The 18,943-nt window shown below is 37.4% G+C and overlaps 1 protein-coding gene across 4 annotated transcripts in view; it reads left to right on the top strand.

The window, feature by feature from the left end:
• Positions 1-18,943, top strand: part of CPNE4 (copine 4) — a 225,567-nt gene that overhangs the window by 154,562 nt on the left and 52,062 nt on the right. For 3 of the 4 annotated variants that reach the window (XM_053958980.1, XM_053958977.1, XM_053958990.1), the window contains one exon: positions 16,652-16,750. The exons of the other annotated variant lie outside the window; for it this stretch is intronic. In XM_053958980.1, the coding sequence (XP_053814955.1) occupies positions 16,652-16,750 (99 nt within the window). The remainder of the gene's footprint in view (positions 1-16,651; positions 16,751-18,943) is intronic. 4 annotated transcript variants of the gene reach the window in all.

Below are 18,943 nucleotides of genomic sequence, written 5' to 3'. Positions count from 1 at the left end.
TGTACTCAACTGTCTGTTAAATTGACTGTTAAATTTTACAAAATAGAGGCAGAGATCGTGTTTCCTGGTAGGGGCCAGTTGATTGTCGTGTTTGATAAATTCCTGTGGTATTTTTCGCTTCTTCTGAAAGACAAGATCTTCTAACACAGTGAAGAGCACTTAAAGAGAACTATGCTAACTGCGTTCAGTTTTGTAACTCTTGCTAGTATGTTGTGGTAATAAATAGCCATTTTTCTGTAAGTGAATGGAAGATTATAGTTATAACCACTGAAAGAAGCTATTCCTCTTCTTTCCTGCTTTCTTGTGCATTCATTAAATGTATTTATTTATTTCACAGTACCAGTGTGTGGAACTAACATATCTTTTCATAATACATTTACTTCATGGGTTTAATATTGAGCATTTATTCAGAGCATTTCTTTGAAAGATTTTGAAACACCCTACAATGAATTATTTTATGTACTTGTGGTGTTGGAGCTGGTTTATAACAATATGACTGCCCTGAGGAGAACTAGAGAAAGCAAAACCTAAACCCTGCGTTTAACTCAGATAACACTGCAAAGCACCACTGTCCAAAAAAATGATTTAGATCTCAGCAAGTTATAGAATTAAAACAAAAGCATAACATTTTAAAATACTATTGCTTACCATATGATCAGGTTCTGAAATTATTTCACATATACAAAGACTCATTTTCATATGTCAGTTGAAATATAGTCATGAAACTCCAGGAGGTCAAGTTTAAAAATGTTACAATACCTGGGACAAGTTGCAGCACATTTCTGGTTTAATGCAGGGACACTGTCACTCAGGTTACATAGCCAAGCAGTTCTGCACCTTAAGTCCATATTTTTCCTAGTTCCAGTGGATGGGAAGAGTGATAATGTGTACAGAAATAGCTTGACTGAGATTTCATCAGTGGTAGAACCAGGGCTCACTGCCACTTGTGCCTAACACTCATGATGGCTGCTAAACATCAATAGATGTTTTCCATAGATGAAGAGAATTTTACCAGAAATGGTTGATTTAACTGCATCTGGAAATTCATGGAAAATCTCCTATTTTGACAAAAATTTTCCTTGAGAAATATTTTAAGCAGGATGGGAAATTCTAGTTGGAATAACAGAGAGAAAGAAAGGGAGGAAGCAATTAGCCCTGCAGGAGTCCCTGGCCCAGAACAGCTGGCTGAGATGTGGAGAAGCCATTTGAATACAAGTCATTCACTTATTGACTAATTGCAAGCTGGCTTTCCCAGTTTTTTCTGTTGAAGCAGATCCACATTGTGTAATTAAAATGGGGGGAGTGAACAAGAGAAAATCTGATGCCATCATATGATATTTAAATGCTTCTCTTTGATGTGGGAAACTCAGGTTCAAAACCTTGCCTTAATAAATATTTAAAGATTTATGCAAAACAAAGCAGCTTCAACAGAGAAGAACAAGAGAGAAGCACAGAGCAGAAGCCTGGAATAATTTCTATAACAGTGGATAAAGCCCATGCCTAAAAAGTGGGGAAAATGATGGAGCAAGAAGTCAAAATGAAAAAGGCCCTTACCCACAGGACAGAAACACTATCTTCTATTCCTTCCCTCCATCCCTAAAAGAATTATTAACAGTCTTGGGTTTATCCTGATACAGGAGGAGAGAGTCTTCTGAAATACTGAAAAACCTCCAGGGAGAGAAAAACATTAGAAAATAATTTCTTATTTCCTAGGACAGGTGTAGCAGGCAGAATCTTAGGATGCAGGAAATCCAGGCTGTTGTCTAAGGACAGGAATTAGAATTATATAGCATGAGAAGCCAAGAAGTCTTAATAAAAATGAATCCCTTTAAGAGGAGCAACAGGTCCTGCTTGGAACCCTCATTAACATATCTGGAAAAAGCACCTAGCCAGCCTGATCATTGGTACTTTGTTTTAACAGTTAAGTGAAACATATCCACAGAAGTTAACTCCTGGCCCAAAATTATTCTAGGAGTTCCAGACATTATTCTAGGAGTTCCAGACATTGTTCCTAAGTCCAGTATGTGCTTAGGTACTTACAGGTAATTTTCAGAATATGAGACATTTTGTACATCTATTTCCCAACTAAATGCAGCAGTATAATGATGAGAATTTAATGATGTGTAACAAGTTGACATATTTCTTCAAATGTCAGCGAGTGCAAGCTCACACTTGCACGGTGCAATACTAAAATGAAATTATGACTTCAAAAATGAGCAAATCCACTTTCAAGTCCGAGATCTGTTTTCAATAATTTGAGTCTCCATTAAGGACCATGCCAACTCTTTAGACACTATTGGAATTAAGCCTAACACTACGCTGTGAGCAGTCAGAAAGCAAAGTGTATGACAAATATTGAAGAAAATTCTATCCTAAATAATGTTAGATTTCCTGGAATACAGATTTGTCTGAGCCTTGAATACTCTCAGGCATATTCATATGAAAGGTTATTTACCAATTGGTCTCTGTATTTCCTGAGAGATTCTACCCTCAATTTCATCTTTCCACTTGTGAATCCCCACCGACTTCTCACCCTCACCAGCAGTATCTTGACTGTTAACTGACTGCTAAGCAAAACTACTTTTTCTGCATCCAGAGGAGGTCTACCAGGGACAGTTTGTGTGGCTTTGGAATAACTGATCAAAACTGGTAGGTGGGGGTTAGTTTACAGGGAGATTGACAGCTATTACTGGCTTAAAAACTCTTCCCCACAGTACTGCAGAAAGACAATGTAGTGAATTGCTGACATGCTGGTGCACACCTAGTGGAAGTGAATGCTTTGGTGGGCTGTACACATTGCATGCTGATCTCCTTGCCAGCAAGAGGTACTTCTTTGAGTGTTCAGCAGAAGTCTTCTGGGAATTAGTGTCTTTGTATACAGCAGAGTCATCAAAAATTGGAACTATTTCTGTGTATGCATGTGAAAGGCAAAGAAAAGTCTTTTCTGTGCAGAGCTTCCATGGTTAGAGCACTATGCTTAGTGGTTTCAATGTAGCCATGGGTATAATGTATTTTTCACATACTTTATAGCACAAAATAAGGTAAGTGGTGTTATGAGTTCCTTCTCTTTCCAAGTAGCTCTGTGAAGCCAATCTCTGGCTTCCTTCTAGATCCACCTCAAGCTTCTTGTTATCTGTTCATAGGAGAGAGTCAACTTCTAGGAAGATGGGAGTTGTGTATCAGATGGGTTCCTGGTACACTGTTACTCCTTTTGTAATACATGAGTATAGAATTTATACAATTTCATCAGGAGAATGTAAGCAACCTTTTTCATTCCAGTAACATTCTTGAAAATATCACAGGTTGATTTTTTCATCGTTATATCTGCTCTTCATTTCATCCAATGCATAGCAGAATTAACTGCAGTGTGGCATCTGCTTTACTCCTGAGCAGCTGCTTTAGAGTTCTCACCCTACTATGCTTGCAGTTTGCATTTTTTCCCTCAGGTGTTCCTTCTGAGGGCCCTATCCAAAGGCCATTGAAGGTCAATGGGACAGTCTCAGCTCGTGTAAATTTTACAGCTCTATTTACTTCAGCTAATGTTGAGAGTGTGCATCAGATGATACCTCCTAATCTTTACCTTAGAGAGAATTGTTTTTCCTGTATGTATATAGGACTTGTATTAGGCTGCATACTTCATATTCACGGACTATGTCACTAATTAGGTTAGAGTAGTCTGTTCTGTCTACCTGTCTCAGAAATAATGTTATTTCATTTCATAATGACATAATGGTGCCACCTGCAGTCCACAGCCGTATACAAGTGGTTTGAGATAATGTGGCTCACAATAATAAAGCACTGAAAAACACAGAAATGGGAAGGATAACAATCACCAGTTATTTGTAGAAGGCACTGCATTTTAAGAAGACATGCTTTATTTCAGCTACCATAATAAGACCTTAAACTTCTCACTATTTTCTTTGGAAATGTGGTCTCTGCACCAGGAATAGTTGCACTGATGACTTGTCAGAGGCATCCAATAAAGGTCAGTTCACTATTCTCTGTAGCTTTTTATGATACCAAGTGCTCTGGAACCTGCTAAGATGCTTCATTGCAAATGTGAGTCCCTGTGCACATATCACCAATAAAGAAAGCTTGTACCCTCTAAACTGAGTTTGAATCTGAGATATTTTTTAATTAGCAGTGTAAAATCAGAATGATTAACTGATTAATATAATTCTCTTGTGTCTTTCTGATCTATTTGGTTTTCTCTTCTCCTGTTTTATAGGGAAACCTATTTCCTAGTACAGAAGAATGCCCAACTACCAAGTATTCTGCTATGAATTCTTTATTATTATTACTTTTAATATGTGGATTTTGACATGGTTTTCAGAGGTTTTTCTTCTACCTCCTTTTAACAGTTGTTAAAAATAGAGTGCATTTGTGCTTTACTTAAATAAATGAAAAAAAAGAAGTGACAACCTGTACAGAGACAATGGGCAAGCATACCACACTGTTTGGGAAAAGTGACATGGTGAAATAGAGAAGATATTAGAAAATCCTTTTATTTCCCGTTGCAGTTATTTCATAGGATGAACTAAGGTATTTATGACTTGAATCTTTTTTTCAATTACTTTGCCTTGTGAATAATCTTCAGAGATTATCTGCAGAGCAGATGGAATAATCACTTCTTTCTGCCTGAATATTCTGCTCTGTGTAGGGTCTCTCTTTCACTGATATGTGATCGTTGTTTAATAGGGTATTGATACAGGCACATGTTTAATTCTACTTCCTTTAATAGTAGTGAGATAAATTACCCACATTAGTAGGAAATAGGGTTTATAATTACATTGAAGTAAATGTTTGATTCCCCTTCTTCTTCCATTGCTAATTATTTTAATGACAGCTTCGTAATTCACCTAGCAGAGTAATGAGAGGATGTCTGCACCTACATGATTTTCCCAAATGCAAAGGAAATTGCACATTAATCTGACATAATGTTAACATTAATGAATGAATTGCCAGCTCAGTTTTAACCAGATCTCTTTTTATTCACCTTCTGTTATTTTTGGTATAATTTTGTAAATTATGCAATCCTGATTGCATATTCAGAGAAGATCCTTACATAGCTGAGCACTGCTACTTCCTACCACTTATTTGGCTTACAAACACAGAGATCAGCTATTCAAAGTCTGGGTTTAGAGTGCCAGCTCCACTCCTTATGGAAGTTCTTGTTTTTCCAAAATGCTGCATTTCTTGGCATTCTGAAAATACAGGAGCCCCCTGCTAAACCCAGGAAACAGGCATTGCTGCTTTTTTCCAAAACTGTTTGCTAGGTTTATATGCTATAAAGTAGTCGAGTATGGTAACCCTACTATTTTTTTGTGTTCTTCAGTCTGGGGTGTGTTAGTGGGTAGTTGTAACTTGAAGCAATCATACTGAAATGTATGGGGTTTATCTTTACAGGAATTTCTCATGGAATCAGACATTTTCTTTCATTTATTCTCATTGCTTCTGGACACCCCGAGAACAGATTTTAAATGCAGAGGAGGAAACTTAATATGGGTGGATATGTACAAATGTTTTCATTTTATCCTTCTATGCTGTCATGCCATGGAAGTATATGCTTTTTAAGTTGCTCTTCAATACTTAGTCATTTTCAATAACAAAAAGGAGCTGGATTTTCTTCAGCTGCTGAGATTTGATGGTGGAACGAGAAGCAGTGATGATGTTAGGTGCTTTCAACACAGTAATTGCAAATTCTTGCACGTGAGCAAGGCTTCACACGCTGCTGCTGGGCAGCCGATTCCGGAATTGACTCTGGCACCTCCTCACTAGCTGGCATAAATGCTCGGCAACACCTCGGGGCAGGAAGCAGCAAATAACTCTGTGCCAGCCTGAACTGCAGGGGTTGTTGAGACGGCAGAAATTTTAATTGCTTGTGCTGGAATCAGGCCAGGAAACAGGGTCAGCTCTCTTGTCCTTTGAAAAAAAGTATTCTGGCACATCACAGATGCAGCAGCAGCAGCACTTAGAGTTGCAGCAGAAAATGTTTGCAGCAAACTTCAAACCCATCATGTACGTAGAGGGTTTTCCCTGAACTGAAGAGCCCACCCTCTAACCAAAGGATTCACCCAAATAAAGTCAGTGTCTGTCTTCACTAATATCTTTTGCCAAAATCCTGTCTATTTGGGCTAGGATGAAGGTATATCTCTGCTACCTCATTCAAATGCCACTGATGATAGCCATGTGTCACTTTCTTTGTTTGCTTATTTTGAAGAAATAAAGTTGGCTGGATATATGTTTATTTTCAAAACTGCCAAATATCTGTTAGAAATCTGATAATTCAATGGAAAAAGAGAAATCCCCAAAATAAACCTGATATTAAACACCATCACTTCTTATTGTCACTGGAAAACATGCCAAGAAACAGAATTTGAATGAGTATTTCCTTCCTGAAAATCTTAATGTTGGACTTCTCATCACTGATTCTGGGCATTTTGGGCTCTTCAGTTTGCTGTGTTGTGATTATATCAGAAATTTGTTGAGGTTTTTTAGTACCAAACTTCAAATCTTCACTTAAGTCACAACATATTACTCTTGAGTGACAAACAGAATAAGCACAGAAACTCTTCAAAATAAAGATATAATTTCACAAAATTGTTGTCTGTTTTTAGACAGTTCAGAAGAGGAAGGGAGACAAAATCAATCAAATTAAACACTGCGCATGCTTTGCTTTGTATATTTGGCAAAAGAAAATCACAATAGTGATTTAAGGCAACTACCTTCTGGAGCACTCTGTGTGCAGCAGACTATTTGTGTCTTAGTAATACTGTTACACTCACAGAAAGCTGTCAGATTCCTTCTTTTAGTTCCAATGTATGTAGCTGAATTTCTTTATGAGTCAGTGTTTAAACAACATCGTGTTTCCTTGATAAAAATCAGAGAAGGACTTATACAAGGCAAGATTAAAATACTATTTTAATTGTTGATTGGGAATACATATATATATTCCATAATGTGTATTATAGAATATATATGCTTTATGTCTATATACATTTATATGTATAAATATATGTATAACATTATATATATTCTAAATATATATACCATATTTGATAAATTAATTATATATTCTTTCATTAATGTAGAATTATATGTTACATAATAATATATATGTATATTTCACAGTGCCTCATCTTCTTCGTAGGGGAAGAATCTGACCTCCCTAGATGCTACAGCAAAGCATTCAATTAGCTCATTAGGCTTAAGCTTTCATCTGATTTCTAGATCACTTCATCCATGTGGAAACCTCAGTGGTTCTATTTTCCACAGCAAATTTTCTGCCACTGTTTTTCTCCTTTCCTTCCATGCCTCTACCCTTATAAAATATTCTTACAGAAGAGACTGCTGTATTCATACATGGCCACACCCTCACGTTTGCCAGTCATGTAGGGTAACCAGGATGCTGAGCACTTGGGGTTTTCAGCCTGTTTCTTCCTGAGGTGTTGGAAACAAATCTGATAGGCAAACGCAAGAACTCCCTGCTCCTGTGCCAGCTTTCCCAGGATGCTCACACTCATGTTCCCACCCCACCATACAACTTGTTTGTTTATACCAAGTGTCATGTCCATTGTTACAGAAAGAGATAAACCTGAAAAGTATACAGCAGCTACTAAGAACTCATAATTATGGAGAACACTTATTAAACACCTGAATGGATGCAAGGGGAATACAAACAGGAAAGGAAGTCTGCATCGATTTAAATAGGTATTCTAATGTACTCTGTTAAAGTGATATTTTCTACTCAGTACAAGAACAAAAATTAGAAACCAGGTTATTAAATGAGTACAAAAATCACACAAAAAAGTGAGCAGTTACCTAAAAATTATTATATTTGTCAAGTGTTGCCATTTCATAGTTTTGGCAGGTTCACGAGCTTCCAAGAAACAGAAAAATATCTGCTCTTTAGCTGATACATGATGTTTTTTGGAAGATCCAGACACCATGTCATGATCTTAATTTAACTCTTTACTGGAAATCTTTAAAAATACATTGCCTTGCATGCTTGCGGCATTGCAGGGATTTAGATTCTTCATGGAGATGCTTTCGGTGTCCATACAGGAGATGAATTCGACACTGAACACAGCATAGGAAATAACATTCCGGACAGAAAACTAAAACAGTGCTGAAAAAGTCTGGTGGTTTTGTTTCTAATTGTGTGTTCTGTGCATTAATTGTGAGGTGTTATATGGAGGCCTCACCTTGAAGCATCAGTGCATCTGTGTGAAAGCACTAACTGAAGCTCAGAACATGAGAAAAACAAAAAGTAAATAAACCAAACAAATGAAAAAGCCACCCCAGAAATGAGGCCCTTTACACTTAGAGATGACTGCTAAAATAAGTGCAAAGTATTCATTAGTAGTTTCACAAGGATTTAAAAAATCAAATGTGTGACTATGAGATAAGGAACTGTGATCTTTATTCTCAGACCTTTACCCTTAAATGAAGCTTAGATTTAACTTTTAACATTGACCCCCTCAGGTTTCTTTAGCCATTTCTGTTATAATGGCCTGTGCTCTGTCTCTACCTATGTCTCTTGATTTTCCATAGGAAACATGGTTTAGAATATTATTTTAATAAACATTTAGAATTGCTTCATGTTTCTCAATAGATTTCTTGTCCACTTTCTACTAAAAACTTGCTATGTTTGAAATCTCTACTGGTCTTCATTTTAGAACTTACTCATAGTTGGGAAGACCTACCTCCACTGTGTTATCATCCACTGAACAGTGTGGCTAGTTCAGGGCCATTAAACCTTTTTGCCAGGTCAATCTTTGGGAATGATATCCAAGAGATGTGTCATTAACTGCCCCACTGACTGACAACAGAACAAACAGTGTAATCAGTTACTTTCTGTAAACACTCATTATTATTACAATTGGTGTTTGGGGACAGGTTGATGCTGCTCTGGTGTGGAAGAGCATTTTGTACTCTTTCTGCCAAGTATCATCATCTTCCTTTCCTGCTTGACATACAAGGCAGTGGCTGATTTTTATCTGCTGCTTTTCAGAGGGCAAGATGAAGCTAATGAGCTTTTTTTAGGAACTGAAAATAGATAGTGGGAACTGGACAAGAATTTTGTTCTGTCTGAGAGCTTTTAGATATGCAGACATGAATTATGGTGAATTTCACTGCTGTGCTTTCAGCTTCTCCAAAAGGTAACACAGAGAGGTCTGCCAATGAGTAATGCCCCTTTTTTGCTATGTAGGGAATTGTTAGTACTTCGACGAGCAGAAATCTCTGATACATCTAATGGGAGGAGGCACTGCTGGGTCAGTACACTAGTTTATCATCTCTCACAAAAGTTTAGAAATATTATTTTGCATAAGGATAGAACAGATTGCAAACTAAAAGAAGGGATATTCATGGAGAAAACTATAGGAGGTATATTGATAATCTCACAACAGGAGCCTCAGGAGGGTATTTGTAGAAGTTTTTGCTCTTGCTACATTTGCGATTTGTTTATCATAATTGAAAAAAATGTTGCACATTATGTTGTGGACTACAAGGCCAAAGACTGTCTCAAAAACTTAAATCTGGTTGATTGACATGGAAAGTCACCATTTTATACTTACTTTAAAAATGCTTCAGCCTGCTCTCTTAGTTGTTGGACAACTAAGTCTTCATGACCAGAAGCAGGATACTAAAAAACTTGCCCAATTTCTGTGTTACATATTAATTTGCTGGGGGTGGTTTTGGATGGACATACCCAAAAAAACTGTTATTAACATGGAATTCTTTAATATAAAGAAAATGTAATACAACTACAGAGATCTGTATGTTAGGTCTCATCTGCAGAAATGGAAATGTACATGCATTTGTGTCCATGCTGAACCTGTTTATTTTCTGTATGATTGCTTGTAAATATACTGAGGATGTTGTTGCATAAACCAGCTGTGACTTAAGTAGAAGCTTATTTATGTTTTCACCATGAAAAACCTAGAGAGTCGTTGAAAATCCAGTTACAAGTTCTCCCTCATATAATTTAACTTATTGTAGCATATTTCTCTGTTTCAGAGAAATATCTGTGGGCTTCATTAGTCACTGAAAGATCTGTGTTTGAGGCTCCTAGGCACCCTTGTAATACAAATAAGGGTAATCAACAAGCTGAGGTTTTAAGTAATTGGTTTTGAAATGACCCTGAAGATTCTTCCGTGCTGTGAGCTGTCAAACAAGGGCAACGTCCAACTGTGAAGATTCCCGTCATTGCTGAGCCATTGCTGAAGTACTTAAACCTCTAGTGCTGGTGTGGAGAGACTGGTTCAGTGAAAGTGGCTCTGTACATGGTCTCTGTTTTTACTTTTCAAGAACTGAAGTAGACTCAGGCAGGTGTCATATCACTGCTGTCAACAAAAATGACTCACTCACTTTGATTTTGAGTCAGAGTAGCTGCCTTGTTTTGTAGAAAAATAAGAATTCTCCTTCCCTTCACTCTTCTCTCCAGGCAAATAATTTTAAAATCAAATTTCCCATGTGTTTATATACACAGGCAGATTATTTTCTTTGTGTTTTGGGTCTGTCTAGGCTGCTATAATAACTGCAGCATGTCAAAGGCAATGCAGAATTTCTTGCCATTAACCAAAAAGAAGCTATCAATTAGTTTGTGTCTCAAGTGTCCTTCAACAGGCAAAGGACCTGAGTCCAGTAGAACGCTATAAATACTATAAACACTATAAACTTTTACCACCATCTATGCACAGGAGGCACAAAGGTATTAATGAAATCTTGGCACTTGTTGGAAAAGTCTCATTGCCTGCAATGGAGCCAGTATTTCACCTAATGTTTAAGGAGCAAACTCAGCTGTGCTGGTGGACTGAACTGGTGTGAGTCCATTCTGGTTCAGAAGAATAGAAGATGTGATTTTCAAAAAAAAAAAGTGGTTCTGTAGTCAAGAAGATGACTTTGAAAGTTGCTTCTACTTCAGCTTAACAGAAACGGCACATATTTTAACAGCATAATGTGTTAACTCTTTTTCCTCCATTAGTTCAGGGAGTTTTGAGTACTTTAGTTTGAAGAATTGAGCTAATCTCTCTGAGAAGAAAAAATTAAAATATTTCATCTGCAGTGCTCTGAAGCAGGCTTTACTTCAGCCAGTGAGAGAAACATTGGTTCATTTCAGCTGCTTCGCTCTATTCTCACTGGAGGCCAACTTCAGAGGAAATTGGAAATGAGACTTTAAAAGTTTATTTTCACTTTCTGGAGAAGCACAACTGCTGAAAAGATCAAACTGTGATGACCAACTTGGATGAAAAAAAGAGTGGAGTGTTTCATATACATCAGAAAAAAACAAATTTCTGTATTGTGATGTTTATAATATAGAATTTGGCTTTGCAACATCACAGCTAGACAAACAGGATAACTTGAAGTGTTTTCTTTTATGCTGAAGGTTTTACGTAGTTTTTCTGATACCCAAGTGGCGAGAATGGGTAAGTAGTGGATAAAGGTCTCCCTACAAAAAAGACACTTTTTGAAATATTCCAAGTCAGGCATGCATAATGTAGGGAGGTACAGTAGGATATTTGCTTCATTATCAAGTAGTAATAACCCTGATGAGAGACAGACTGTTCCAGAAAGATAATTTTGATAATCAAGTAAATTTTTTTCAGAGATTTTTTTTCACCTTCTCTGTCTGGTGGGGGATTTGAAGGGAGGAGGGGGGTGTGGGGTGGTGGTTTGGGTGTTTTTTGCAGGGGTTTTGTGTGTGTGTTGGGGTTTTTGCTAGTTTGGTTAGGGTTGTTTTTTTTAAGTTCTCACTGATACTAGAGGATGAACCAAAGAAGCATTTGCTTGTAGCCTTTTGCCACCAGATACCTCCTGCAGTTCGGAGGGCTACAAGAAGTAGAGCAGGTCACTGATGTTGTCTTAAGACCTCGTTTCTTTGAAACACAGTGTCATATAAACTCAACCTATAAAAATTACTGTGGTGTTATTTTAGTTTCGAGTTAATTGGTAAAAATTTTATGAGTGACTGGGCTGCAATTTTTTCCATTCAAATCCAATAGTGAGCATTCTCCTTCTTGCCCAGCCACAACATATCTTGTTTCACAGAAATGCAAGGAAGAGCCATCCAAGACAGTTTCTGTTCAGAATTTTAGCCACTTTGTTGTGTACTGTTACCCTAACATCTCTCTAGGCACATCAGGCAATTAATGAACAAAGAGAGTTCTTTTTCTTGAAAGGTATCCCTTCCACCCCTTATTGAGTGTCAGGGGACACATACTGAAGTAAAAACACAGAGAAAAGTCTCCTTTTTGATGCAACAATTGAACTAGATTCTCACCTGGGTCAGAGCCAGATCAGGGTAGGGAGCCTCCTATTCAAGAGACTTGACTGTGACTGCTTGAGTCTGCTCTCATTCTGTCTGTCTGGCACTTCTGCTGGCATGGAGCAGCTGGAGAATGGGCCAAGGATTTGGTTTTCCCTCCCACTCAAGCCAGTATCTTTTGGTCACAAGTTATTCAAGTGTTTAAGTTAAGTAAGCTCTTAGGTTGTCAGGAGGGCTAACACTCTTCCTCTCCAACTAAGTAACAAGGTAGTACCAGCACGAGCCACACTAACATTTTGTAATTGGATTTTGAACATACACACACAGAGCTGGAGAAACTCAGGCAGACAAGACCAGGAATTTTCAGGTTTTTTACTGGATTTGTGCATGCTATAATCTGCAGTGTCTGGCTAGCTGAATAGAATAGCCAGACATTGAATAGATTATTTTCAAGAAGTACATTTCCATGGTCTGGCTGTCAGCTGCCTCCTGATAGGATTTAGTCAGGAAACTCACTGCCAGTCTTTTAGAAACTAACCTTCAGAGCATGTTTTGGGCTTGTTCATAAATTGCACTGTTAAGTTCCACATTTCTCCATTACCCATACCCAAAGGTGCTGTATATAGTAGTACTCTCATTGTGAAAATCTAATGGGGACAAATCACTTTAAGCATTTCTCAGAAGCTGTATAGGGAAAATAACCTCAGTATCTGCAGACACACAAACACATGCTTACTGTAGCCAGTCTTTTCTCTTACTTAGTTCTTGTAGTTAAAGCCAGCTAGGATGATGACTATGGGAAGAATTATTTTATGACAAATGTACTGGAATTTTGTTGGCTCTAATATTAAGACTTGGGAAAAGTCTCAATAAAATCAGAAATCATGCAAGTGGGTTCTTGTTCATGCAGAGGTAGCAAGATTAATCTAGCTGTCATCTTCTGGGAAGTGTCTTCTGGAAAATCAGCCAGAGAAGCCTGAGCTGTTTGTAGCTCCAGTGCCAATGCAATCTTTCTTGAATGTCCTTTGTAGTGAGAGTATTGGCAAAATCTAATCTTGGTGAAATTTTTGAAATTAAACCAGGGAAAATTTCCATCAGAATTCACCTGAGATATCTTTTTCTTTTTAAAATGGACCTTTCTCCAGTGAAAGGTTCAATTTCAGCCTGAAAAGAAATTTTTCATTTTGCACTATTTACAAGAAAAGTTGAAGGAATGAAGATGTGGATACCCAGAAGTGATCCTTTGATGTCGTTTTAACTGAGTCTACTGGTTAGCACTAGTAAGGATAGCATAGTGCTCCCTCTCCCTGCACTCAGTGGGTATTTTGAGCAGGAAGATAGGATCATGCAGGGTGATGGAATAGCACTGACTGGAAAGATGTTCTTCATCATTCTGGTCAGTGCTATTCCATCACCATGCAGCATTACCAGAGGTTTTTATTCCCTGTATTTGAGCTTGTAAGCTGTAGGTAGGAGACTGAATTATTTCACCAGTTATCTGAACATTGATTTACCATCATTCAAATTTAGTGTATGGAAAGCCTCCTTAAATTAATAAGACTTTTAATTGAGTGTAGGTATACTGTTAATCATCTAGTTAAGCGACCTCTAGGAGTAGAGACCCAAAGAACACATTAAAGTTTGCCTAAAGATAAAATATGATTTACATTGTGGAGGATTTGATTTTAAGAGAGACCAAAAAGCCCTTTAAAGTATTTCACAGGGAAATAATGCTTTGGTTATCATCTGTGGTCTTTACGTGATTATGGATTATGGATTATTTGCAAAGATCCTGCCCTGCTTATTTGATCTGTCTGGGTGGGTTTTTATCAAAATGTCTGGACCACAATATTTCTGTATTTCAGAAGTGCTTTTCACATACATTTGAAATGCAGGATCATTACTGTGTACAACATGTTTTTCAGACAGTAACAATTCATTTCTATGGCCAGATGTGAGACTTGGGGAAAAAAAAAAAGAAGTCATAATGGATGTACGTGCAGGAATCCCCTTTCTCCCTTAGCTGTAATTGAACAAATGGCAATGAGATAATACTGTGATTGTTTGCCTTTTCCATTAAGCCAATATGAAGATTAAAGTACCATCTGGCTTTCTGAAAACTAAAGTTAGAAAACTTCCAGCTTGAAAGAAAAAGCAGTTAGATTCCTGTTGAGTGGACATTTTAAATGTAATCTAACTTTGCTTGTCTCCACTCAAAGTTCTAACCACAAATAAGCACTCAGAGCTTTTCCCTATTTGTAAGAGTCGGCACCCTAATAGAAATCTTTCAAAGTACCTTTTCCTGGAGGACTCTGATAACCTTGGGTCTGTTCTTGTATTTATGCTCCAATTGAGTTTAAAGACTGAACCTGAAAAGGAAATCTGGTTGGAGAATTTCATAATAAGGGTTCTTTTTTTTTCTCTTTTCTTTGTGAAATAGTAACTTTTTCAAAAACATTGTTTTCAAAGTTCTCAGCATTAATAAAACTACACTTCTTGCACATTCATAGCAATTTTCTATGGCATTTTGACAAATCTTTTTATTTAGTATTACTTCTAAGATCTTAAATAGCTTTTGCAAATATTACAGAAAAAACAATTTTAAGTCATGCTTCACCTGTGAAATCCATTTTATTGACTATTTATAAAGTACTCTCAATAAAAAATAAGCTTTTTATATTATCAAGAAATTTCACAGAAAAAAATAAAATTAAATTTTCAAGCTCTATGAAACAAAACTGGTTTCAGGAATTTTTTTTTGTGAATTAAATTCGTTTTTCTTGGATTTTTTTTTCTTGTTACCAGCTCATCTAAAAATTTCTGTTGATAAGAAACAGACAGTAATTTTTAGGGAAGATTTAATCCAAAAGAATACTCCAGGACTGTTAGTATTGAAAATACTGTGTCTAGTTTTTTTTCCAGGCACTATTACCACTGTCAGAATCAGAAACCCACTTTCATTTGATTGTTCTTTTATGAAATTTAGCCTATAAACAAACACATTAAAAAAAAAAAAAGGAAAGGCAGGTAAAATAGGAAGTGATAGGATGGTCCAAATCTCAAGCTTTCTAGAGTCTTCCCCTCTTCCCTGCACCCTCAAAAGGGAATGTCCACCTACCAGCTTTGACTGGATTTTTCGGGCTGGTTAGAAAGCATAACTGGTGGACAGTTTTAATAAAGTGCTTCTTTGGAATTATTTAAAACTCAAAATCCAGTGGCCGTCCAATGATTTCAGTTTGAATGAACTCACTGCACCTTTGGACCAAGCAAACTTCAATTGGCTTTAGGAGTCTTTGAGGAGCAAACCTTGCTCCTCCTCTTGAGTTGTCTGTCCACCAGTTCTGGGTCAAAAGTACTGAGCCTCACTGAGACAAAGAAGGCGGAGAAAACCCACTGTTGTTACCCTCAGAACAATAGTTCTGAGGGTAACAGGGTATCTCACCTGATAGTGATATAACAGTGCGCTCCTCATGTGACAGGGCAGATGGCTTTGACACATTTCTGCTTTTAAAAAAACTCTAAAAGGTAATTTTTAGCAGGACATTTTCAGTAAAGGCCTCTTGATTCAGTCAGTGTATGTGACCTTTATCTAGAAAGAACATAAGGCTGAATTTGGGATTTTGTTCTTTACAGCTGGGGGTCCCTTTGTTGTCCTTGGAGCAGTTTTAAACTACAATTTAGCAAAGCGTGTTGTTATTGCTATGAGCTTCTTTCTTGGCTAGCTGAATTGTATTTAGCAAAATCCGTAAAATAAAATTCTCAAAGCTAAACTCATTGAGATATTCATCTTTATGCATGAATTTAGGCAAGGCTACCAGTGAGGTTTGGTTTGTGTAGTCACTGTTGAGCAACACTGGGAAACAGCCAAAATATGGGCAGCAAACACTAATGTCTATAATCTCAAAGCCATTTCAAAAAATGATGTCTGTAACTATTGTCTCACCTTCACTGACTGTAAAAATGAGAAAAGTAATGTTTGCCCAAGGCAAACAGGGTTTTGAATATTAATTTGTATTTGTAAAGTACATCAACAAGGTAAGTTGGGACACCATTTAACCATGGAATATGCAAATACACATAATCCTGTATTTTCACACCTAGCAAAATGATGCAGACAAGAAATCCTTTCCTTCTGAAATACATGCTTCATTAGGCAAACTCCATAACACAGAACTATCAGCAGCAAGCTGTGCTGAGATTCCACTTGCCATTTCATTTTGATCAGAACAAAAACAGGGTTTTAATAAGTCCTGTGATTTTGTTTTAGATAAAACACTCCACCCAGTGTACATCATCATTTCTCCTGAAGTGTTTTTCCATAAAATCTCTTTTCTGTCTGAAGAAAAATGTGCTGGTTTGTTCTTTTCCCCTTTGTCTCCCTAGTGTATAGTTTGGGACTGGGATTCCAATGGAAAGCATGACTTCATTGGAGAATTTAGTTCGACTTTCAAGGAAATGCGAGGTGCTATGGAAGGAAGACAGGTAAGTGGAAAACCTGAGCAATCTCAATATGTAATCTTTGTAGAGCAGTGTTCCCCAGACAATCCTGTCATAAAGCAGGTGGCGTTGCCTCATCATTTCCCAGAACTTAGTTGTATTGATCTCTCCCACAGGTTTTACTGTTACCTGGACACAGTAATCTGAAAATGTAAAAGATCATTTGTTCCTGTACGTTCATGCCTGAAATACTTAAGGTTTTTTCCTAGTTCCCATTCCACAGGCTTTTCTTTCTGCTAAGATTTATTTCCTTTGAGTCCAAGCACATGGTTTCCATGAGGTGCTGTGCTGCAAAGCAGATCCCCATTCTGGCTACTCAAAGCATTTCCCTGCTCACCTAAAGGCCTTTATTGGGTGAGGGTCATTCTCGTCTTTCTCCATTTCTCATGTGCTGCATTCATTGCTGCCAGCTTTAACTAGAACCCATCATGACGAACCTGATTGGTTTTCTATGTATTTCATGATTTACAGCCCTCAGGGAAAATGAAATTGTTAGCTTATCAATAATTTCACTTCTTTATGTCATCCTGATCTTTTCAAATTGCAGTTGATAGTAATTACTTAATACTATAAGTGATTTGGCATATCTAATTCCAGAAATTGTCATTTTCTATTATTACTTACTTCTAAATGTGTTAGTTTTGATAAATTCTCTGAGGGGGAGTTAAAAACGTTGATCCTGCAGATAATTTGTATTCATTGTTCCACTGCTGTTGCAATCTCAACCCCAAACACAAATGCCTAATAAGCTTTATCTGGGCTTTATATATATAATGTGTTAGTAAAAATCTAACACAGAATCAGAAGGTGTTTGATAAATGGTAAGCAGTCTCTATGTCATAGGTCAAGAAACATTTATGGCTTTTCTAGATATTTTCTGTTGAAGTTCTTAGAATACACTAAAGTTTGGCAACACTGCTCACATGTGTAAAATACTGCTGATAAGTATCGGTCATATATTAGTTCATTATAAATAACTCCTGAACACAACGTGAGTGTAAGTGAAACCCTGTTTTCTCTCTCAAATCAAGTCAGAGAATCAAAACTTTGGAAATAAGGAGGTAAACAAATCCCAGAATGAGTAACAAGGCCAGTGATGTGACAACACTCCAAATTTGTATACAAATACCTGTGTCTCAGGAAGGGACTGCGTGAGAGTGGTAAAGGGTGTGTATTTTCAAAGTAAATGTCTTAAAACCACATCATGGTCCTTCCCAGGAGACAGCTTGTTGGCCAAAACAAGAGCCTTGTAGTCCAAATGCCAGGAATGGCTCTGCAGGATAAAAGATGGATTCTTTTTTATGATGTAGAAATAGTATGCTTTTTTTCATCCTCAGCTAGCAAAAAGAATGATTACCCTTTCAGAGGCAGGAGAAGTTAATGCAGCCATTTGTCAGTTCTTGTTCTAGGTTGTCACTGCAGTATCATCAGAGTGCTGTCCCAAAATGTTTTAATTTTGCCCTATATTTTAGTGCCTGAATCTTACTCTTGCTATGGGCCTACCATTTGCCATTCTGCAGGTTGTCTTTCACCTTAACCTTTTACCTGCAATCTTCCTCCACCCTAGGAATTGTGCCTTTTTTTCTTCCTTGTCCTTCTCATTCTGTTGTGGCTGTGAAGTTATTCTGTGGGCTTGCATCTGCAAAACCCTGTTGTTGGTATAACTAATTGTCATGGGATACAGTTACCACCAAGGTGGGAATCAGTTTCCTTTCTCCTCTTTTCTAATCCTTGTTTTGTAGCCTATTCTAGAAGAAAACAAGATTGAGTGAATAAGATAATAAGTGTTAGTCATTTAAGTGGCTGATAAATAGTGGTCCAAAAATATAAATGCACAGGCTAGATGGCTTTTGCCCCTGATGAAATCAGGGTTTGGTGAGCACTAATAGCACAACAGACAAGAACAAGCAGTAGGAGTTTGAGCAGGTCCTGGAGATGATGTACTTATGTACTTATGGTGGAGATGATGTACTTATGATGTACTTATGTACTCACAGCACTGTGATCACAGGTTGTACAGGAGAGGTCAGTTGTGTGGGAAGCCACGTCACTTGGCTGGAGCCAGAGTGCAATTTCCCTTTCACTCTCTCCCTCCCTCCCTCATCATATCTCATTTTTCTCTATTCTGTAGAAAGAACTATTGCTGCTAAAGGCAATATTGCATTATCTGTGGACCCC

This window comes from Vidua chalybeata, chromosome 1 (genome assembly GCF_026979565.1).
Source record: "Vidua chalybeata isolate OUT-0048 chromosome 1, bVidCha1 merged haplotype, whole genome shotgun sequence".
Taxonomy (NCBI): domain Eukaryota; kingdom Metazoa; phylum Chordata; class Aves; order Passeriformes; family Viduidae; genus Vidua; species Vidua chalybeata.
This window is presented reverse-complemented; position numbering and strand designations above follow the sequence as displayed.